The sequence below is a fragment of the Bolinopsis microptera genome, chromosome 5 (assembly GCF_026151205.1).
Source record: "Bolinopsis microptera isolate Bmic1 chromosome 5, MBARI_Bmic_1.0, whole genome shotgun sequence".
NCBI classification, from domain to species: Eukaryota; Metazoa; Ctenophora; class Tentaculata; order Lobata; family Bolinopsidae; genus Bolinopsis; species Bolinopsis microptera.
The window spans coordinates 18,027,543-18,052,042 of record NC_087076.1 but is presented as its reverse complement, the minus strand read 5'-3'; the positions used below and the strand labels follow the sequence as shown (position 1 = coordinate 18,052,042).

The following is a 24,500-nucleotide window of genomic DNA, read 5'->3' as shown; positions in this document are numbered from 1 at the left end:
ACCGTTTCTAAAAATTTGGATATGTAAATGATCTAAATTGGTACTGGCGCCTCTTTTGTTAATTTTTCCCTTATATTATACAATATATTTTTAATGTGTTTTTTGAGATTATATCAGATCTTTCAAACTATTTGTCATCTGGGATTTTTGGTGTAAGTTCTAACCACAAAGTGTGGTGACTCCAGTCTTGATCAGTGACGTTTGATTTATCATTTTGTGATAATATGATATTATATGGCGAGAAGAGTGGCGAGAGTCAGTGCTATTAGGATCAAAGCTTTGTTCAGAAAGAGACATTGTCAACAGACGCAACAAAGCCAATGTTGCCTTCTACACCTACAAGAAAGTCTGGTTGAATAATTCTGTTCAGATCAGTGAGAGTAGAAAGCTGAAGCTGTACGAAGCTCTTGTCACTTCAGTGTTGTTGTATAATTGTAGCAGCTGGGCTGCTCCTGAAACCGTTATGGCATCTGTCGACGTTCTTCAAAAGAAGCATCTGAGACAGATAATCAACACCTATTGGCCTACGGTTATCAGTAACGAGAACTTATATAAGAGATTTAATGTCTTATGTCAGACCCCTTACTGAAAGGATCAAGTAAGCAAGATGGAAGATGTTTGGGCACGTTTTCAGAAGCGGTGATGACACTCCCGCTTTCTTATCTTTCAGATTTGCATGTTTAGGATGTCTTGACTACAAAGGAAGGAGGGGCAGGCATCGTTCAAATTTATTTGATTTATTATGACATTATGACGAAGAAAATTATTGTGATTGTAAATAAAAGATTTAGTTTAAGTAATTTCAACGATTTAGTGTACAAAGCTCATGATAGACGTTTATGGAGAAGCTATGGGTGAGTCGAGACTACTCGGCCACTCGATTTTATGATTTATTTTCTATTATGTTGTGTTTGCTGTATATATAGTTGATTAATAATGATATTATATATAATTGATCATGTGAACACTTAATTGATTGCTAAAGCAGACAAGCGAATAGAAAGGACAAATCATTATTAACAACATTAACACTACTAATCAATGCCGATCAGCTGATAAATTAAGACAGTGAGTACGCTGTAAAATGTAGAATTATTAATTCATTTGGATTGAGTCTTTGCAAATATCCAACAAGACAAACTTAGACAGTAACAATAAGACTACATGAGTACATGTCTCGCTTTTGTTAACGAAAAAGCTTGCATATGTGTAATGTGTATCATTGAATCACCTGATGAGGTAGATCTAGTAAGAAGAATAGTCGTGGGTTTTTAATTCTTACTGGAGTTCGAGATTGGGTGGTTTTATCTGATCTTGGAGGATAGCTTTTAAGTTTTCTAGTGAAATGATGGAAACACGACTTAGAGTTTACACCAAATCTAGTTATTTTCTCGAGGTCTGCTTAGAAAGTATTTTGGTGGGAGTTAAAAGTACACTCTGATTAACGGATCACATATTCCCATGAGTACAAATAAAACTCTAGACCGTTACAACAATGAACATTCTACTCTGCAGTTTGAGTACAAACTTTAAAATTGAAAGTATCCAGTTAAGCAGTTTAGCGTAGAAATAGCCAACTTATACAAACATTGAGTCCGATTCACTACTTAAAGAAATTGAAACTGCAAACGACAAGACAAATTTATAAATCTGTATCGTAAAAATACAATAAAATGATATTGATATAACTATAAGAAAGAACACGATGATTGTAACTGACGATAATTAAAAAGGGAAATATTTAAATGGACCCACAATTGAAAATTGACTCTTTAGGTATCCCAAACAGAGATCAGCTCTTATTTGACCATTAAAATATCGAACCATTAACATCCATATTCCTTCTCATCCATGTATGTTATGTCTCCTGTATCGTGGTTCATCACCAAGTGATCTCTTGCCGGTCTCTCGAAAAGTCTCTGAATGTTCCATCTGCTGTTTATTAGAGCTCTAAACCTGAAATTAGTACAGTTAATACCTCTGTTTCAACGCTACTTTTATTATCAAGTACACATGTAAGGCTGTAATCTTACCATTTAACAAATTTTCCTCAATAAATATATCAGATTTTTTCCCGATCCATGACTCAAGTGCCGAAGACCCAAAAGAGTCAAGGACAAGGGTTAGCGAACGAGGTTTTTTTGGTATATGGTAGCTTGTAACGGTCGAGTGTACATACATACATACGTACGTCCCCACGCCAATATGTCACCTACGTTCTTAACTAGACTATACAAAGTTATCTTGCGCGATATTCTGAATTAAATAATTGTTGATTATGTCGCTGAATTAACAAAGTAAATTGTTAATTTCACCATGTACATAGCACCTATCCCACTAGGCACTAATTGATAGCATATTATTATATTTGGTCTCAATAAGAGGTCTCGACTGCCTAGAGCCTAGGCATCAAACCTTGGCAATCGGTAATTTTCCGGAGTCAGCTGACCCTAGCTCCCTAGGGACCAGAGAATAAAAGCGTAGAGACTGTGTGTATCTACAAAAGTGGTTGTTTTTACAAGTGAGAGGGCTTGCAACGCATAGGAAGAAAAACGGGAGAAACAATCACAAAGATATATTATTATTATTATTTCGAGTTAGTACTTAGTATTACTGTTTTGCACACATCTGTGTCAGGTTGCATGAACAATAAACATATGGTTACATAGAAATTTACACGATTTTCAAATTTAATGTGGAATTAACTTGGCGGCGCTCGGCCTGTCACTCCGCCATATCTGCATGCTCATAAACAGTAGACTGGGGTCCCCAGGTTGTATGGAATATGATAAAATACGCCACCACGGATCGGGAAATTGAGCATTTCATCTTTATTTAGTGGTAGTGTCATGAAGTCTTTCTGTAATTTAAATTTTAAGTCACAAGTCATTGTTGGTCACATTTACGTGGGGACTTCTTTTATATTTAATCTTTTGAATCATATTTTTAAAATCATACTTATCAAACCTTTCTCCTCCTCGTCTCCTTTTTTCTAAGTAGTCCTCGCCATTTGTTGGACGAGCGTGCTTCACTTTCACATCCGGGCAAAGTGCAACTTTCATGCCAGCTGCCTTCAGTCTAAATATATCCTTGTGTTCCACTATCATTAGCTCTGGGTCCCATCCTCCTATATCCAATATCTCTTTGGTTCGTGCCAGAAATACGTTTTGAGTAATATCGCATCTGACACAACTTGGATGGTTTGGAATTGTTTGGTTGACAATTGTGCAAGCTCCATGGTAAGCTCCCAGTCTACGAACTGCCTTCTTCACGTTGAAATGTCCAAATTCAAAGTATGATGTAAAGCCGGATACCAAGTAAGCAGCTGAGGCCACAGTAACATCAGTAGTGTCAAGGATTTCAACAAGTTTATCGAGTTTTGTGTATTCAATGAACTTGATGTCATCATCAAGAAGGAAGAAGTATTTAGTCTTGACCTGCATAACAGCCAGATTTCTTCCTCGAGCTATACCGAGATCTTCATTTTTACTCACTACGTACTGTAATAAGGGATACTCTGCAATTTGCTGATATATTTCATCCGGGTAATCGTTTGGTCCGTCGTCGTATGCAACTATCGGGAGATCGAACCCCAGACTGTCTCTCACTGATCGAGCTAGACGCAATATAAGATTTGGTCTTCTGGTTGTTTTCACTGCAAGTGTCACTTATTCCCACAGCTTTGTACATCTTCTCACCTGGTCAGGTAGCAGGAGTTTCACCGGCTCTCTTTTGTTGAACCCACACGCTTTAACCCATTAGGGACGATAGGGTCGTTTACGACCCACCTTTTCTAGAGGCTATAGAGGACAAACCATAATACTAAACGCAACGAATCTTTCGCACATATGCTCAAAATTTATTGGGCTACATTATTGACTTTCCAGTCGAGACCCAATTAATTACTAACAACTAAATAATTAGGCTAATTAGTCGTCATAATTGGAAAATATTTCACTTTACTTCTTGCCTTGATTGGGACATTAAAACTTTATGTAGGCTTATTTTGTTGAGGACAAAATAGTTGCGGGCAACGATTTCCTTGAGACATATGAAAAGCCCGTGATAATCAGATGTTCACAAACAGAGCTAGACGCTGTTTACTAACTGCGGTCGCATACGACCCACTCGTCCGGGTCGCTAACGACCCATCACGGTTTTTCGGCTTTAACTTCTGAAACAAAGACGTTAGGATAAAATAAAAACTGTAGCATAAGTTAAAAACATATGGTCAATACTGTGTAACTCTAACCTTTTAAAAATAAAGAATTTGGGTCATTAACGACCCACTCGGCTCACTTGCTTATTACTACATATGTCCATGTAACTTCTTGAATTCAGCCTAAAGTATGACATCATAAGTTCAAAATCGCCTCTCAGCAAGTGATAATCATCATAAACTGCGAAAAATCGGTTAAATGGGTCATTAGCGACCCACTAGGACCACAAAATTGATTAATTAAATATAATGTTGTCAAACTTTTACAAATATTAGTATAAAAACATGTTATATCTTGGTCATTACTCCTGTACTTTGATTTAACTTTTAAAATCGATCAACTGGGTCCAATAACGACCCACTCGGAAGTTGAACCACCTCATCAATTATTATCAGTATCATGCTGTTCCACCATCAAGAAAGACACTCGTAGGTCTTAATTCCACGCAAACCACGGGTGGCTGACTACTAGCCCTTCTGAGATCCAGCGCCAACTGAAGGGCCGTCATCACTCATCAAAGAGCTGCGAGAATAACACTACTGCATATGCCTGGAGTTGCGTCCTGACTATAATACTATGGTGCGTGGAAATCTGTACCGAAAGGACCGTGGCCGTGCCGCAAAAGAAAAGGAATCGGCCCTCGTTCCTAACTTGCTAGGTAATAGCCATGCTGTTGTTGTTGCTTATTAGATTCTGTTACCTTTTTCGTCAATTTCGAATCTTGGTAAACGACCTGCTACAACCCACCGCTTGAGACCCAGGGTCCCACGGTGATCAGATCATGTCACTCAAGAAAAATCCCTTGAACGAAGTATACGAGATATCATGTAACCTTGGGTAATACTGAAAGACGAGTGGTCAAATTGCATATTCTAATCCCAACATGCCAATATGTTTTTTTCATTCCTAGAAAGTACGAGAATAACTAAACAACTGCTGCATTCAGATGGCTACATCTACAGCTCTGTAAAGAAGGACAAGGAAAAAGCCCCCCCCCCCCCCCCCCCCCCCCCCCCCCCCCCCCCCCCCCCCCCCCCCCCATTTGGCTGGGCGGTGCTGCAACCTGCAATCTCTCAGACAACTACCTCGTTTTGGGTAACAAACCCCGCAACAACGAGGCAGGCTTTCAAAACGAAAACAAGTATACCGTAATCGGCCGAGAGGGAGGGGAGTTTCCAAATGATTTAGCTTGTGTAATTTTGACATAATAGCTATGTGGTGGAGGGGGGGGGGGGGGGGGGGGGCGTAAAAAATTGTCCAATAAATGATTACGTAAATATATGAACGGCCCCTAAGAAGTAAAGAAAGGGAGGCTGCGAAGAGAGTAGATGCAGCCATCTGAAATCTGAATCCAGCAGTTGTATAGTTCTTCTTGGACGTTCTAGGAATCGTGAAAAGATAGGCATGTTGTTTGCTGTCTCACGACATTACGGTCGTGTACTAACCGCTGATAACTCACCTACCTATCAATCCAATTCTGCCCATTATTCGTCAGTCATGGGGTGACGTGTCTGCAGATTACCGTGAGACTCCCAGATCTCAGAAGGGCTAGTAGTCAGCCACCCGTGGTTTGCGTGGAATTAAGACCTACGAGTGTCTTTCTGATGGTAGAACAACATGATACTGATAATTAATGTCGTGGTTCAACTTCCGAGTGGGTCGTTATTGGACCCAGTTGATCGATTTTAAAATTTAAATCAACGTACAGGAGTAATGACCAAGATATAACATGTTTTTATACTAATATTTGTAAAAGTTTGACACATTATATTTAGTTAATCAATTTTGCGGTCTTAGTGTGGTCGCTAATGACCCATTTATAACCGATTTTTCGCAGTTTATGAGATTAAGCACTTGCTGAGAGGCGATTTTGAACTTATGATGTCATGCTTTAAGCTGAATTCAAGAAGTTACATGGACATATGTAGTAATAAGCAAGTGAGCCGAGTGGGTCGTTAATGACCCAAATTCTTTATTTTTAAAAAGTTAGAGTCACACAGTATGACCATATGTTTTTTAACTTATGCTTGTTTATTATTTTATCTAACGTCTTTGATTCAGAAGTTAAAGCGATAAAACCGTGATGGGTCGTTAGCGACCCGGACGAGTGGTTCGTATGCGACCATAGCTGTATCTTTTAAAGTAAACGAGATACAGATTAGCTTTTTTGGATATCTCATTTTTGCTGTAAAGTGACCTAGTGTGTTAAACGGCATCAAAATCGGCAAACTTTAAAACTCGTCGTCCCTAATGGGTTTAAAGTCACATGAACTATATTTGGAGGTATAACAGCCATCTTTAACATTTCCTGTCTTCTTGAAAATAACCCTCCTCCATCAGTAGCATTCTGGAAGCATGCTTATTGCAACGTGTTAATCAACAGGATCCCCCAGACAAGGACTTGTTGTAACTTTCAAATCCTTCCTCACTGACATTGGTTGATGCACAGCTCTTCATTCCTCACGATACGCTGTATGTAAAGCATTTCATCTTTGTCTTCTGTAAAGAACGATTCTGTGACATCAGAGCAATCTATAAGTTCCAGAAATTTGGCATTATCATGGCTTTTGTAGTTGACACATCTTCCAGGTTCTCTCGTATATCAGACGATTATCCATCGGTAGACTGAACGCCTGAGAGTATATTTAATAATGATGACAAAAATTTACCTTCATTCATATTTATTTTAGTTATGGTGGCAATATGGTTAGTAGTTCAACTTTCAATGTTTTGATCAGGTCCCAAAAATACTCAATTAGTATTATCTTCTGCATTTAGTGGAAGAAACATAAGTTGAGACTAAGTCTCACCTGCTGTAAATTAGATCACAAAACTGTACTGTCAACTTTCTCCGTCACTATAGAGTCTATACATCTACCTTCATACATAATCTTAATCGATGGTTGTGGAATATGTAACCACTAATATTGGTATGGAATAATGATATTTTTGGAGTTTGCCCTTGTTTTAAACTGGAAAAGAAACCATTACTATTAGCTTGTTTCTTTAGTCGAATTTCCTAGGAATGCAAGATCGTATACTATCCCTCTCCTCAAATTGTAAAAGATAAAAAATGATCATCAAAACCACGAGGACTAATTTAATTAGCTGCAGCCATCGAGTTAATGTTGATTTGATTTTGGCGAACGAGACTCATATCTTTTGCAACCTAAAAATAGGATTTGATATTTTTTTCAATTTTTATTAAATACTTTTCAAATTTACAGAGTACAGCAATAAATGAATATAAAATAGTATCGTTCAAAAATATCGCCCCCATCTGTAAAATATGATGGGCAACCAAACACGGTAAACACATAGTGAACTATGTCCGCAATTACTTGGACCCAATACATCAGTTTAATCTAAATCCAAAAATTTATGAAAAACTTTTTTAATATCAAACAAATCCATGGTGAATAACTGTGGATATAGAGTCAAAATTGGTATTTCAATATGTCAAATTCCATATACATTAGATACAAGTCTGATATGGTCATCAATGTGTGAGAAGGTGTGTTGGGGAAGTGTGATATGATGTTGAACGTATAGTAAGGTAAATAGAAAAAATAAAAATACAAAAAATAATATGGGGAGCAAAGATATTAGGCTAGACTGTTGCTTCACTATCCAATAAACATTTCCATAGATGCTTAGTGACCTCAGATTTGAAAAGACTAGTAGACACAATCTGTCTTACCTGTAAAAGGAGTCCATTCCACAGTATATGGGTTCTGCAGAAAAATGATTTTGCCAGTGGACTATTTGAGGTACAGATTGTGTGTGAATTCTGACTGAACTTAGGTAAAATTCATGACACAATAGACAGACTGTCGAGGTGGCAACGTCTTAGTCGAGAAGTGCCCTGATATAAAGAGAGATAGTGAGGCAGCGATACAGGAATTAAATTGTTCAAAACTTGGTGGAAAAAAATAAGATCATTTAAGTCAAACTTTTGAGACAAAGGAAGAATGTCGACAAGCTTGCACTTTTTTGACATATTGCTCAGGTGGATAACTGCGGCTCTCTCAAACAGAATCCATTTAATAGCTAGGCGCTCTTAATATTAAGAGAATTTTGAAAAAAAAATTTCAAGTTAGGGAGGGAGACCGTTTCTAAAAATTTGGATATGTAAATGATCTAAATTGTACTGGCGCCTCTTTTTTTAATTTTTCCCTTATAATACAATATATTTTTTAAAGTTTTTTTGAATTAACAGATCTTTCAAACTATTTTCATCTGGGGTTTTTGGTGTATTTCAACCACAAAGTGTGGTGACCCAGTCTTGGTCGGCGGTTTATTTTTCATTTTTTATAATTGATATTATGCGAGAAAGTGGGGAGAGTCAGGCTATTAGGATCAAACTTTTTTCAGAAAAACTTTCAACAACGCAACAAAGCCAAGTTTTTCCTTTCCCCAGACAAAAGTGAGAACTAAAACTAATTCCCCCAGCCATATTAATTCCATAGCCCGCCCACAATTTTTTTTCAAAAAAATTTTTAAATAAAATTAAATATCGCTCCGGTTTTTACACACTGTAACGCCGCGCACTGTACTTAATTCTATTTTTAAAACGAGAAGATTTCGAATCGAGCGCAAAAAGCCAGATTCCCGTCAGACCAGTTTTTTGCGCTTAACTTTCGCTTTCCAAATAATCCAAAATTTTCTGTCAATCCAAGATTTTCCTACTACCCTTGGGAGTATGGGCTTTTGGGAAATGGTATAGGGAGTTGCAGGAAGCCCGAAGACCTAATTAAATATTACAACGTACGGGAAACGACCTAGTCGTTTTAAAAACCGCGGTACTATACTAGCAATCGGATTCGAGCCCAAAGGAATTTTTCAAATCTTTTTTCAATTATGAAAACTATACTAAAGAATAATAACATACTAAGAATAACTAAACCCTTAATATAAAACAAAGTAAAAGAAATCGTTATCCCGGGCCCCGGAGCGGCCGAAAAATTTTGGTAGTCGTTTTAAAAAAAATATGGACCGTTTTTTCTTTTCCCGACTGGGTTCCTAGTCCCTTTTTAAATTTTGTCACGGGTTCCTTCTACACCCACAAAAGTCTGGTTGAATAATTCTGTTTAATCATGAGAGTAAAACTAAGCGACAACTCTTGTCACTTCATGTTGTTGTAAATTTAGCAGCTGGGCTGCTCCAAACCGTTTTTGGGTTCTGTCGACTTCTTCAAAAAACATCGAACAGATAATCAACACCTATTGCCTCGGTACATAACGAAACTTATATAAAATTTTAATTCTTAATCAGCCCCTTTACTAAAGGGAAAAGTAAAAAGATGGAAGATGTTTGGGAAATTTTTTTCAGAAGCGGTATGCACCCCGTTTCCTTATTTTTCAATTTGCATGTTTGGGATTTTGCCCAAAAAAGGGAAAAGGGGGGCGGGCATCGTTCAAATTTATTTTTATTATGAATTTGCGAAAAAAATTATTGTGATTTAAATAAAAATTTAGTTTAAGTAATTTAAACGATTTAGTGTACAAAGCTCATGAAACTTTATGGAGAAGCAGGGGTGGTCAGACATCGGCCACTCATTTTAGATTTATTTTCTATATTTGTTTTCCCTGTATATATTTGATTAATAAGATATTAATAAATTGATCAGTAACACTTAATTGATTGCTAAAGAAAACACGAATAAAGGACAAACATTTATTTAAAAACTTAACACCTAACAATGCCGACAGCGAAAATTTAAAACATGAGTACCTGTAAAATGTAGAATTATTAATTTTATTTGGATTGAGTCTTTGCAAATATCCAACAAGACAAACTTAGACAGAACAATAAGACTACTGAGTACATGTCTCGCTTTTGTTAACGAAAAAGCTGCATATGTGTAATGTGTTCATTGAATCACCTGATGAGGTAGATCTAGTAAGAAGAAAAGTCGTGGGTTTTTAATTCTTACTGGAGTTCGAGATTGGGTGGTTTTACCCTGATCTTGGAGGATAGCTTTTAAGTTTTCTAGTGAAATGATGGAAACACGACTGATTAACGGATCACATATTCCCATGAGTACAAATAAAACTCTAGACCTTTTACAACAATAAACATTCTACTCTGCAGTTTGAGTACAAACTTTAAAATTGAAAGTATCCAGTTAAGCAGTTTAGCGTAGAATAGCCAACTTATAAAAACCCATTGAGTCCGATTCACTACTTAAAGAAATTGAAACTGCAAACGACAAGACAAATTTATAAATCTGTATCGTAAAAATACAATAAAAATGATTTTCATATAACTATAAGAAAGAACACGATGATTGTAACTGACGATAATTAAAAAGGGAAATATTTAAATGGCCCCAAAATTAAAAAATTGACTCTTTGGGTATCCCAAACAGAATCAGCTCTTTTTTGACCATTAAAAAAATCGAATCATTACATCCATATTCCTTCTCATCCATGTAGTTATGTCCCTGTATCGTGGTTCATCACCAAGTGATCTCTTGCCGGTCTCTCAAAAAGTCTCTGAATGTTCCATCTGCTGTTTATTAGACTCTAAACCTGAAATTAGTACAGTTAATACCTCTGTTTCAACGCTACTTTATTATCAAGTACACATGTAAGGCTGTAATCTTACCTTTTAAAACAAATTTTCCCCTCAATAAATATATCAGTTTTTTTTCCCGATCCATGACTCAAGTGCCGAGACCCAAAAGAGTCAAGGACAAGGGTTAGCGAACGAGGTTTTTTTTTGGTATATGGTAGCTTGTAACGGTCGAGTGTACATACATACATACTACGTCCCCACGCCAATATGTCACCTACGTTCTTAACTAGACTATACAAAGTTATCTTTTCGCGATTTCTGAATTAAATAATTGTTGATTATGTCGCTGAATTAACAAAGTAAATTGTTAATTTCCCCCATTACATAGCACCTATCCCACTAGGGACTTTAAATTTATAGCATTTTTATTATATTTGGTCCTCAATAAGAGGTCTCGACTGCCTAGAGCCTAGGCATCAAACCTTGGCAATCGGTAATTTTCCCGGGGTTCAGCTGACCCTAGGGACCAGAGAATAAAAGCGTAGAGACTGTGTGTATCTACAAAAGTGGTTGTTTTTACAAGTGAGAGGGCTGCAACGCATAGGAAGAAAAACGGGAGAAACAATCACAAAGATATATTTTTATTTTTATTTCGAGTTAGTACTTTTTATTACTGTTTTGCACACATCTGTGTCAGTTTCATGAACAATAAAACATATGGTTAAAATAGAAATTTACACGATTTTCAAATTTAATGTGGGAAATTTAAATTTGCGGCGCTCGGCCTGTCACTCCGCCATATCTGCTGCTCATAAACAGTAAAACTGGGGTCCCCAGGTTGTATGGGAAAATGATAAAAAAACGCCACCGGATCGGGGAAATTTAGCATTTCATCTTTATTAGTGGTAGTGTCATGAAGTCTTTCTGTAATTTAAATTTAAGTCACAAGTCATTGTTGGTCACATTTACGGGGACTTCTTTTTATTTAAACTTTTGAATCATATTTTTAAAATCATACTTAATCAAACCTTTCTCCTCCTCGTCTCCTTTTTTTCTAAGTAGTCCTCGCCATTTGTTGGACGAGCGTGCTTCACTTTCACATCCGGGCAAAGTGCAACTTTTTATGCCAGCTGCCTTCAGTCTAATAAATATATCCTTGTGTTCCACTATCATTAGCTCGGGTCCCATCCCCCTATATCCAATATCTCTTTGGTTCGTGCCAGAAATACGTTTTGAGTAATATCGCATCGGGCACAACTTTGGGTGGTTTGGAATTGTTTGGTTGACAATTGTGCAAGCTCCATGGTAAGCTCCATTAGATAAAATAAAAACTGTAGCATAATTTAAAAACATATGGTCCAATACTGTTAAACTCTAAACCTTTTAAAAATAAAGAATTTGGTCATTAACGACCCACTCGGCTCCTTGCTTATTACTACATAGTTCCCATGTAACTTCTTGAATTCAGCCTAAATATGACATCATAAGTTCAAAATCTCTCTCACAAGTGGATAATCCATCCATAAAAACTGCGAAAATCGGTTAAACGGTCCATAGCGACCCTAGGACCACAAAATTGATTAATTAAATAAATGATTTGTCAAACGTTTACAAATAATAGTATAAAAACATGTTTACTCTGGTCATTACGCCGAACTTTGATTTAACTTTTAAAAATTCGATCACTGGTTTCAATAACGACCCACTCGAAGTTGGAACACCACAACATATATTATCAGTATCATGCTGTTCCACTCATCCAGAAAGACACTCGTATCTTAAATTCCACGCAAACCACGGGTGGCTGACGACTAGCCATCTTGAGATCATCACGCCAACTGAAGGGCCGTCATCACTCATCAAAGAGCTGCGAGAATAACACTACAGCATTGCCGGAATTGCGTCCTGACTATAATACTATGGTGCGTGAAACCTGTACCGAAAGGACCTGGCCCGTGCCGCAAAGTAAAAGGAATCGCCCTCGTTCCCTAACCTTGCAGTAATAGCCATCTGTTGTTGTTGCGTATTAGAATTCTGTTTCCCTTTTCGTCACTTTCGATCTTGGTAAACGAACCTGCTACAACCCACCGCTTGCTACCAGGGTCCCACGGTGATCAGATCATTCACTCAAGAAAAATCCTTGAACGAAGGTATAACGAATATCATGTAACCTTGGGTAATACTGACAGACAGTGGTGTCAAATTGCATACTCTAATCAACATCCATTATGTGTTTTTCATTCCTAAAAGTACGAGATTATCTATACAACTGCTGCATTCAGATGGCTACATCTACAGCTCTGGTGAAGAAGGACAAGGAAAAAGCCCCAAGCCCCCCCCCCCCCCCCCCCCCCCCCCCCCCCCCCCCCCCCCCCCCCCCCCCCCATTGGCTGGCGTGCTGCAACCTGCAATCTCTCAGGACAACCAACCTCGTTTTTGGTAACCAACCCCGCAACACGAGGCACTTTCAAAACGAAAACATGTATTACTAATCGGCCGAGAGGGAGGGAGTTTCCAAATGATTAAGCTTGTGTAATTTTGACATAATAGCTAGTGTGGTGGGGGTGGGAGCGTAAAAATTTATAAAGGATCTGAGATCATAAAACGCGCTGCTATCAGACAAAGAGCAGCTTTGTACTGTGAGGCTGTATGCCATTGCTAACGTAAGCAAATTTCAAAGCCCTGAAAAACAGGGGGGGGGGGGGGGGGGGTTGCAACGACCATTAATGTCAGTAGATGGAATTTTGTCAAAACTGACATTGTCATTAATGGTCATTAATTGTCATTAATGGTCATTAATGGTCATTAATGGTCATTAAATAATTGAAATTCGTCGCACCAGATAGTGAAAGTGAAGACAAGATCTTCATGACTTAGTTACTATAAAAAACAAGAAAATGAACAAAAACACCTCTATTACGAAGTTCTGTAATTTTGGTACAGACGATATTTGGAAATAAAAGTCGGAGATCGAAAATTTTTTTGGTACCGCTGTTTCGAGGTTCTGTGCCATACCAACCGGGCTGCAAAAATTCTTCAAGCCCTGTCAACGTCGAACAATTCGAAGGGCGACTCATTAAGTGCTACCTTTGTTCCAAAAAAGGCTAAACGTCCCCTCGTTGCCTCGGTACCATTTTATCAATGAGTGTCTCTGCTTCAAAAAAGGGCAACTGCAGATCTAGACGAATTCCTGCCGCATCAATTTGTCCCCTATCATGACGACAGTGCTCGATTTTTGGGTCAAAACTGCCGAAGGCAGAGTATTGAACTGTAAACGAATTGTTCTATCTAATCCTAGGAAAAGATCAGCTTTTTTGTTGTCCGATTCAGACTGATGACGATGTATTTCATGAAGTGCTAAAGTTGAATAAGTTCATCTACTGTGTAATTACTATATAATCGACTAGCATAATGATTTGGCCTAAATATAAATCTTGATATGATATAAGAACGGGAACGAAGTATTTAATTTTAATACCCGTGTTATTATTATTTTATTATTGATTGTTATTTTACTATTGATACGATCTGATACTCCTAAATTGCCCTTTGAATTATTATTATTGATAACTATAATAAGTCACAACTGTTTATCTGGTTTAAATCCCGTGGCCGCAAAATGTGTTCTTCATTACATTCGAACTTAATAAAGTAATCCCTTTAACTAAACTCGGGGAAACCACTAAAGTGATATTCGGAAAGGGTTCTGCCAAACCCCACGGAAAAAATTCTTTTTCCCTAAGTTTTCTTTTCGAATCTCTAATTGTAAATGTAAAATAATAACAATATTTTGTAGTTAGTTAATTTAAAGGTTTGGGTCTAAATGGCAGGCGCCGTCCTTTTCCCCTTAAGAAGTCCCGGGAAAAAAAACATGACCATTAATGCCCGGGTAGTTTAATTTTTGTGAAAAAACCTGTCATTTTCTTAATGGTCTTTAAATTTGGCCCTTTAAAGGGTTTCATTAATGGTCTTTAATGGTCTTTTAAAGGTCATTAAGGTCTTTCCCCCCCAACCCCCCCCCCCCCCCCCCCCCCCCCCCCCCCCCCCCCCCCCCCCCCCCCCCCCCCCCCCCCCCCCCCCCCCCCCCCCCCCCCCCCCCCCCCCCCCCCCCCCGAAAAAAAACCTTTTCGCGGTTTGAGGTTTTAACTTTTCAAAAAATTGCTTTTTTTCTAAAAAAATTTCAGGTTTTTTTTCCATAATTTGAAAAATGAATATTTTTAGAATGATTTGTTGGGGGAAACCGGGAAAAATGAACACCCAAATTTTTACAAAAATAACACATTACACAACACGGAAAAGAAAAAATGGGGAAAAAATGATAAAAATTTACGGTAATGGCAAGCGAAACTCAAAACTCAAAAATTGACAAATCTACAAAGAACTGAAGATCACTGAGGGAAGTCCCTGAGGGGTTTGGGGGAAATGCCCCCTTTGGGAGGGTTTTGCCCCTTCTCTCACGGCTAAACCCCAAGTTTTGGTGTAATTTAAACCAATCACAGTCTATTTTTAAAGTACAGTGAAGGGAGTGGTTCGTTACAAAAACGAGTCCCTTTAATAAAATTTTGGCACTCGGGAATAAAACCCAAAAAATTTTCAAACAAATTTTTAGAAATTTAACTTTATAGATTAATTGGTTTGGGCGGGTTTTTAAAGTATTTATTAAAACATTCGATGTTTTTTAAAAATTTCAAAACCCCCCAAACCCTCCAAAATAACGTGTATTTGAAATTGGGCCCGCGGTTCGTGAAAAGGGTTTTTCTTTTCTTTAATTTGGGGGGGGGGGGGGGGTTTTGGGAGATACACCCACATTTCGCCCCAAAAAAAAAATTAACGCCGGGTTTTTTTTATGCTTAAGGGCCTTTTTAACGCAAAACGGAATTATTCAAAAAAATTGGGTTTTTAACGATTTTGTGAAAAAACTTTTTTAACCCGAATATCCGCTTTTCTCATAGAACCCAAAAAAGGAGGACAAAACAGGACTTTGGGCGGACTTTGTGGGACAGTGTTTGCCGATCTTCCTTAGTGGGAATTTTAATAATTACGGTGCGACCCCAAAAACAAGTAAATTCAAAAGTAAAACAGCCCCCTTTTTGGTTTTTGACCAGATTAAAAAAAAAAATTTAAAATCTTCCCTTTTAAAGTAAGCCCCCCCCGGCCCCGCCCCCTCTTTTAAAAAAAAAATAACAGGAACTTTTGGGAAAAGTTGAACCAAATACGGATCACAGCTTTTTGGCCCTGCATGTGAAACCCAAAAAATAATTCCCCAGTTCGGGAAACGTCTTCGAAAACTTTTTCCTTTTTTCAATTAAATAAAGAAAACTTCCCCTTAAAAAATTTTTCACAGAATTTTAAAAGGGGTAGGCATGTTGGACAATGCGGGGGGGGGGGGGGGGGGGGGGGGGGTTTCCCCACCCCCGTCTATGTCCGTTTTAATATAAAAACCAAAAAAGGACAGAAAAGGACAGGACATGGGCCAACTTTGGCGGAAAATTGGGGCCCATTATTAGGGGACTTTTGATAAAAGGGGAAAAAAAAGGGGGACAAAAAAAATTTTTAAAACAATGATTCTAATTATATTTTTAAACTTTTTTTTCGGGAAAACCCACTTTATTCATTTTTTAAAGCTCCCCTAACTTTATGGGGCCAAAAATTTATTTTTCCACCCTACCCCCCGAATCCAATTTTGAACTCGAGGGTTTTCCCTGGGAAAGGCAGGCCCCCCCTTCGCAAAAACGAGCTCGGAAGCGGGAGCTCCCCTTAAGAGGTAGGGTTCGGAAGAAACCCCGGGCCGAAAATTTTCAAATCGACTTTTTTCAAAGTTTTTCTGGGAAACTACTTCAGTCTCATGTTCTATGCTACCCTGATCATTATGAGCCGAAAATCCGATTCCGAGATCGGTTCGTAAAGGGGAGGCTTTCTGAGATTGAATCGCAAAGGGGATGCCCTCGATAGGTTATAAATATATGCTTCTTATGAATATAAGCTCATTCCAATTGTCCAAATTATGAGCGAAAAATTCTCATAATGTTTGTCCGCTTATGTCCGCCAATGTCCGTCCGAGCCCGTCAATGCCGCTAATGTCCCAAAAAACACGTCCGTTGTCTCATAGAATCCAAAAAGAACAGGACATAGGGCGGACATGTCACCCACCCTCCATAGTCCCATAACAACTAAGCCATTTTCATAACCATGTTATAAAGGGGGATTACTGTATTTAATTAGAGAAATATCCCCGTTTTTTGCTGCTATTATATGAATATCTATAACATATAAGATTATTATTATACAATTAATCTCGGGCTATAATTCTAATACCCCAATCATCGGGTTAAACTGAAAGTTGTATAGTACATTCTCACATATCTTGTGCATCATCTTATGTGGGGCAGGAGTGTAATTTGCCCGTACTCTATAATCCAATTCTATAAACAGCAGTACGCAGGGAGTACGTGGGTGCCATTGTCTCACATCACAGTACTTGACTTTGCTTTTGTTTAATCAAGTCTCAGCCTTTCAATGTTTTCTAATCAAGTAAGAGTTCACTGACCTATAATGGCCACTCAAGTCTTACATTTTTTCCCGATCTATGACTCAAAGTGCCGAAGGCACAAAAGAGTCAAGGACAAGGGTTAGCGAGGAGGAGTTGGACCAGACAGGTGTAACATAGCGACTACTTTAACGCCGTCTTGTTTCGCCCCTCTCTTCCACACTCAACCACCACTTAACCGTTTATCTTTAACACACCCCACAACACTTACCATCATCCGTGATTACACATCTTGATTCCACTGGCATCCTCCCACAGGACTGCCATACCCCAGAGGTAGGCAAAGCATCCATATGCTATCCTCTCGTGGGCCAACCAGGCCCAGCCTCTCTTTAAAAAAAAAAAAAAAAAAAAAAAGGGTTAGCGAACGAGGTTTTTTTGTATATGGTAGCTTGCGACCGTGCGTGCGAGCGTGCGTGCGAGCGTGCGTACGCACTATGTGACGTGCCCTCGCCCCTGCAGTTATCGCCCACGTTTCTGCCTGTGCAAAGTTATTTTGCGCGATAATCTGAATTAAACAATTGTTGGCGCGCGGTGCTGAACTGCTCAAGTACATTGTTAATTTCACCATGCACGCATCCCGCTAGGGACTAATTGATAGCATATTATTATTATTTTGAGTTAGTATTACTATTTTGCACAGGTTGCATAAACAATAAACATATGGTTACATAGAAATATACACGATTTTCAAATTCAATATGGAATTATATTAACTGGGCGGCGCTCGGCCTGTCACTCCGCCATATCTGCATGCTTATAAACAGTAAAGACAGGTGGTATGGAATATGATAAAATACGCCATCACGGATCGGGAAATTGAGCGGCCATCCACAAAAGAAAAGCGGCCCGCATTTCTTGTTTCTTTAAAATACCCAAAAAAAACCCAACTTTACCTGACATTTCTGTTTTGAGAATGGGATTTTTTGGGGTTGGACACCCTCAAATTCCTTCCTCGAGTTAAAGCGAGATCTTCAATTTTACTCAATACGTACTGTAATAAGGCCAAGGGATACCCTGCAATTCGCTGATATATCTCATAAGATTAATCATAGAAAATACTATTATGTAATTATATGGAATAAATATAATTTATAACGTATATTGTACAGCAGCTACAATTCAAACAAATCGGATAAAAATACGAACATTTAATTAAGTTTAAATTCATGGGGTAAAAATAGCCAATTTATTCAAATATTTTTATTGGAACAAACTTTCTCCGGACGTCAAGAACTCTGTGACAGTTTTAGGTTTTAAAATTAAATTAGAAGGATTTAAGAAAGATATGATTTCTAAAAGTATTACAAATGATTGCTTTTTTTGGAATATTTCTAATGAAGTTTTAGTAAGAATTGAAGGAGCCAGTTATGTCAGTAATAAAGAGAAACACAACAATTATCTTTGGTTCCATCCTTATGTGGCAAATAAGCATTTTATAAATCTTTATTCCACTGGGAAGTCTTTAAAATAGGATAATAATGTTTTTGATAAAATTGTTTTTAAATATTGTATTTGATAAATAATTAATGTTGGTGGGGAAATATTTATTATATATTTTTTCACACAGTGCGATGAAATTTTGTAGACATGTGTGATGATGTGATGTCATAAATTTTACTTTACTCTACTTTTTTATTTAGTCTGATAACTTATCAGACTTTTTAAACTACATTGAGTTTAAAAACTTAAACTGTAAACGACAAGACAGATTTATACGATACAATGATATTCATATAAGAAAGAACACGATGATTGAAAAGGGAAATATTGAAATAGGCCAAAAATTTATAATTGGCCCTTCAGGTATCCCGAACAGAGAACAGCTCTTATTTTACCCTAGAGCAACAACTATCAGCAGGTAATCCCTGCTCTATTCTGGAGAGGGTAGGAATTTTAGTTAAAATTATTCTATCCTGAAAGAGTTTATATTCCAAAAGAGTTGGCGACCTTTTTTAATGCCAAAGTTATCAGCCGGACTACTAAAGTCTCGAAGATACAAATTCTGTTTGACAATGTTTAAAGTGGTAACTGTCTGATGATTATAAAACCATTAACATGATTCACGATCCCTCTCCTGTATGTATGTTATCTCTCTTGTATCGTTGTTAATCACCAAGTTATGGCTTGCCGTTCTATCGAATAGGTTCTGAATGTTCCATCTGTTGTTCATTAGAGCTTTAAACCTGAATTTAGTACAGTTAATACCTCTGTTTCAATGCTACTTTTATTATCAAGTACTCATGAAAAACTGTCATCTTACCTTTTAACAAATTTTCCTAAATAAAATTTTCTGTTACAATTTAAACATTAAGTTATAATTCATTGTTGGTCACATTTAGGGACTTCTTTATTTTTTGAATCATATTTTTTAAATCATACTTATCGAACCTTCCTCCTCCTCTATGCCTTTTTTCTTTGTAGTCCACGCCTTTAGCTTTACTTGACGGACGAGCGTGCTTTACTTTCACATCCGGGCAAAGTGCAACTTTCATGCCAGCTGCCTTCAGTCTAATAAATATATCCTTGTGTTCCGCTATCATTAGCTCTGGATCCCATCCTCCTATATCCAATATCTCTTTGGTTCGTGCCAGAAATGCGTTCGAAGTAATATCGCATCTGACACAACTTGGATGGTTTGGAATTGTTTGGTTGACAAGTGTGCAAGCAGAATGGTAAATTCCTAGTTTACGGATTGCCTTGTTTTTGTTAAAATATCCAAATCCAAGGTATGCAGTAAAGTTAATCCCTACATCGTAAGCAGCTGAGGCCACAGTGACATCGGTAGTGTCCAGAATTTCAACAAGTTTATCGAGTTTTGTGTATTCATTGAACATGATATCATCATCATTAAGGAAGAAGTACTTAGTCTTGACCTGCATAACAGCCAGATTCCTCCCTCGAGCTATACCGAGATCTTCATTTTTACTCACTACGTACTGTAATAAGGGATACTCTGCAATTTGCTGATTTATTTCATCAGGGTAATCGTTTGGTCCGTCGTCGTATGCAACTATCGGAAGATCGAATCCCAGACTTTCTCTCACTGATTCAGCTAGACGCAATATAAGATGTGGTCTTCTGGTTGTTTTTACTGCAAGTGTCACACATTCCCACAGCTTTGTACATCTTCCCACCTGGCCAGGTGGCAGGAGTTTCACCGGCTCTCTTTTGTTGAACCCACACGCTTTAAAGTCACATGAACTATTTGGAGGTACAACAGCCATCTTTAACAATTGTCTGTCTTCTTGAAAAAAACCCTCCTCCATCAGTAGCATTCTGGAAGCATGCTTATCACAACGTGTTAATCCAACAGGATCCTCCAGACAAGGACTTGTTGTAACGTTCATATCGTTCCTCTCTGACATTGGTGTGATGCACAACTCTTCATTTTTCACGATACGCTGTATGTAAAACATTCCATCTGTGTTTTCTGTAAAGAACCTTTCTGTGACATCAGAGCAATCTACCAGTTCCAGAAATTTGGCAGTGTCATGGCTTTTGTAGTTGACACATCTTCCAGTTCTCTCGTATATCAGACGATTATCCATCGTTAGACTGAACGCCTGAGGGTATATTTATTAATGATGACAAACATTTACCTTCATTCATATTTATTTTAGTTATGGTGGCAATATGGTTAGTAATTCAACTTTAAATGTTTTTGATTAATTCCCAAAAATACTCAATTAGTATTATCTTCTGCAGTGGAAGAAACATAAGTTGTCACTAAGTCTCACCTGCTGTAAATCAGGATCACAGAACTGTACTGTCAACTTTTCTCCGTCACTAGAGTCTATACATCTACCTTCATACCATAATCTTAATCGGTGGTTGTGGAATATGTAACCACCAATATTGGTATGAATACTGATATTTTTGGAGTTTGCCCTTAGTTTTACTGGAAAAGAAACCATTAGCTCGTTTTCTTTAGTTGAATTTTCTAGGAATGCAGGATCGTATACTATCCCACTCCTCAAATTGTAAAAGAAAAAATTGATCATCAAAACCACGAGGACTAATTTGATTAGCTGCAGCCATCGAGTTAATGTTGACTTGATTTTGCGAACGAGACCCATATCTTTTGCCACCTAAAAATAGAATCGGATTTAAGATAACACGCAACCAAATAAAGTTGATATTTTCTTGGCCATTTGATGACCCTCAGAGACCAGAGTCAATGATTAACCACTTATAATGTCCTCATTTATGCACATCGACCTGCATTTCATAGTAGAAGGCTTGGCATTTTTTGAGACCCTCAAGGTGTTTACTGTTTATAAACAACAAAATCCGAACCCAAAACTTCAGATTGGAAAAATCTCCCTTTTGGCCCCGCCCATTTACATGTTATATTCATATATAGTAATTTTAGCTTCTGAACATTGCAGAAACTTTTGAGAAGGCTTAAATTGACCGCAATGGCCACAATCATATACAACTTATGCAACAATCTATGCCAAAAATGCCTTATGATGGATTTATTGGCCAAACTGATTTTGGCCATGCCTGCACCGGTGCACTGGCCCAATTTTACTAACTTTTATATATATACTTTTTATATATAAAAATGTAAAAGACTTCTAGATGTTTTTAAACTAACCGCATGGCCGGGGAGTAATGGGATATGGTCGTTAGGTATGGTAACAGGTAAACTAGAGTATAAGCTCATTTATATCAGATCATTGAAACTATTTGTCATCTTGGTGTAAGTTCCATTTTCCAACTACAAAGTGCGGTGACTCCAGTCTTATTCAGTGACGTTTGATTTATCATATTGTGATAATATGATATTATATATAATTGATCATGAGAAAACTTAATTGATCTGAAATTTTGATAAAGCAAACAAGCGAATAGAAAGGAAAAATCATTATTAACAACATTAACACTAATAATTAATGCCGATCAATCAACTGATAAATTAAGTCAGTAAGTACGCTGTAAAATGTAGAATTATTAATTCATTACTAGTGCAGCTAAGACAAACTTAGACAATAACAATAAGATTACAATCTATATGAGTACATGCCTCGCTTTTGTTAACGAAAAAGCTTGCTTATAGTTATGTGTATCATCATACATATCATCACATATTCCCATGAGTACAAAATAAACCGCTACAACAATAAAGATTGGGGGGTTCCAATGGCAAACACGAATTTCGCAACAGTTTCACCACGCACTATCAATTTTCTCTAGTTCTACTATGTGTTTGGAACACAAACTTTGAAAGTTTCCAAATTGAAATTGAAAGTGTCCAGTTAAGCTATTCCCCCATATATACAGGGTGGGCCAAAAGTCAGTGGGCATACGTTGGCCTTAATAGCTCAGTCACTGAGTGCCCAATTGAAATAATTCTTTCTGGTATGACTTACTACCACCGCTGGTTCGAGGAATTTGTCAAATCGATAAATATTAGAGTTCATTTTTTTCAAATGAGATTCATTTTTGCATTCATTTGATAGTTTTGATAGTCGAATCGAGCTAAATTTTATTGAATTGTGTTTGGCCATTCGAATTACGTTTGTCCTGAAAAAATTAGAACTGTAGCTTCTCAGATGACAGAGATATGAAGCATAACGAGTTTATTCATTACGTGTGATCAGGTGAATGATTTACCTAATCACGTGATTAGGTGACCCCGTTAACCACCCCGTTAAACATTATGGGAATTGTTAAGGGTGCCCAATTAAGGTGTCGTGTCACGGTGTCACATAATCACCCAGTCAATGTTGTTAACGAGATACAGAAAATGCTTGATAACTTCGTCATTTCTAATCCGTTTTGCCTCATGTTTTCAGATCATATGCAACATTTAATAATCTACCGTCTCTGAAAAAAATAGGCGTTCAGCATGTTCAGAGAAAACAATATAGGTGTTTTAATATTGAATGGGCGTGGTCTAGAATATTCGAATTTTCAAATTTTGACGACGAAATCCTCGAACCAGTAAGTACAGTATAAATCAAGAGGCTTGCATATAATGAACATATTGACACGGGTGCAGAGTTGAGTCTGTACGGAACCTAGTAGTTTCAGATCCTTGTTTAACTTGCCGTACAGCAAGGTCATCCACTACTTTAGCCCGGCGAGGCACATAACTCCCTCTACAACTCCATATCAAATGTTTCATATATACTAGCCAAGTTCACAAGATATATCCTTGTGTTTGAGAAGAGCTCGTTAGAACTGCTTCCTTTCCCTTCAGTATGCCATCTGCAAAGCAACAGCTCTCAAATATAAAACACGGCGGAGCTATTAAGGCCAACGTATGCCCACTGACTTTTGGCCCACCCTGTATGAATATAAGCAGCTGAAGCCACAGTGACATCAGTTGTGTCTAGGATTTCAACAAGTTTATCGAGTTTTGTGTATTCATTGAACATGATATTATGATCACCAAGAAGGAAGAAGTACTTAGTCTTGACCTGCATAACAGCCAAATTCCTTCCTCGAGTTAAAGCGAGATCTTCAATTTTACTCAATACGTACTGTAATAAGGCCAAGGGATACCCTGCAATTCGCTGATATATCTCATAAGATTAATCATAGAAAATACTATTATGTAATTATATGGAATAAATATAATTTATACCGTATATTGTACAGCAGCTACAATTCAAACAAATCGGATAAAAATACGAACATTTAATTAAGTTTAAATTCATGGGGTAAAAATAGCCAATTTATTCAAATATTTTTATTGGAACAAACTTTCTCCGGACGTCAAGAACTCTGTGACAGTTTTAGGTTTTAAAATTAAATTAGAAGGATTTAAGAAAGATATGATTTCTAAAAGTATTACAAATGATTGCTTTTTTTGGAATATTTCTAATGAAGTTTTAGTAAGAATTGAAGGAGCCAGTTATGTCAGTAATAAAGAGAAACACAACAATTATCTTTGGTTCCATCCTTATGTGGCAAATAAGCATTTTATAAATCTTTATTCCACTGGGAAGTCTTTAAAATAGGATAATAATGTTTTTGGTAAAATTGTTTTTAAATATTGTATTTGATAAATAATTAATGTTGGTGGGGAAATATTTATTATATATTTTTTCACACAGTGCGATGAAATTTTGTAGACATGTGTGATGATGTGATGTCATAAATTTTACTTTACTCTACTTTTTTATTTAGTCTGATAACTTATCAGACTTTTTAAACTACATTGAGTTTAAAAACTTAAACTGTAAACGACAAGACAGATT

At 37.3% G+C, this 24,500-nt stretch overlaps 1 protein-coding gene across 1 annotated transcript; it reads right to left on the bottom strand.

Moving 5' to 3' along the window:
* Positions 1-19,211: 19,211 nt before the first annotated feature.
* Positions 19,212-20,909, bottom strand: LOC134814972 (beta-1,4 N-acetylgalactosaminyltransferase 2-like). The gene is made up of 2 exons (XM_063823363.1): positions 19,678-20,909; positions 19,212-19,472 (listed from the first exon to the last, which is right to left on the bottom strand). The coding sequence occupies exons 1-2, from the start codon at positions 20,835-20,837 to the stop codon at positions 19,340-19,342; spliced, it is 1,293 nt and encodes a 430-aa protein (XP_063679433.1). The 5' UTR covers positions 20,838-20,909; the 3' UTR covers positions 19,212-19,339.
* Positions 20,910-24,500: the final 3,591 nt, after the last annotated feature.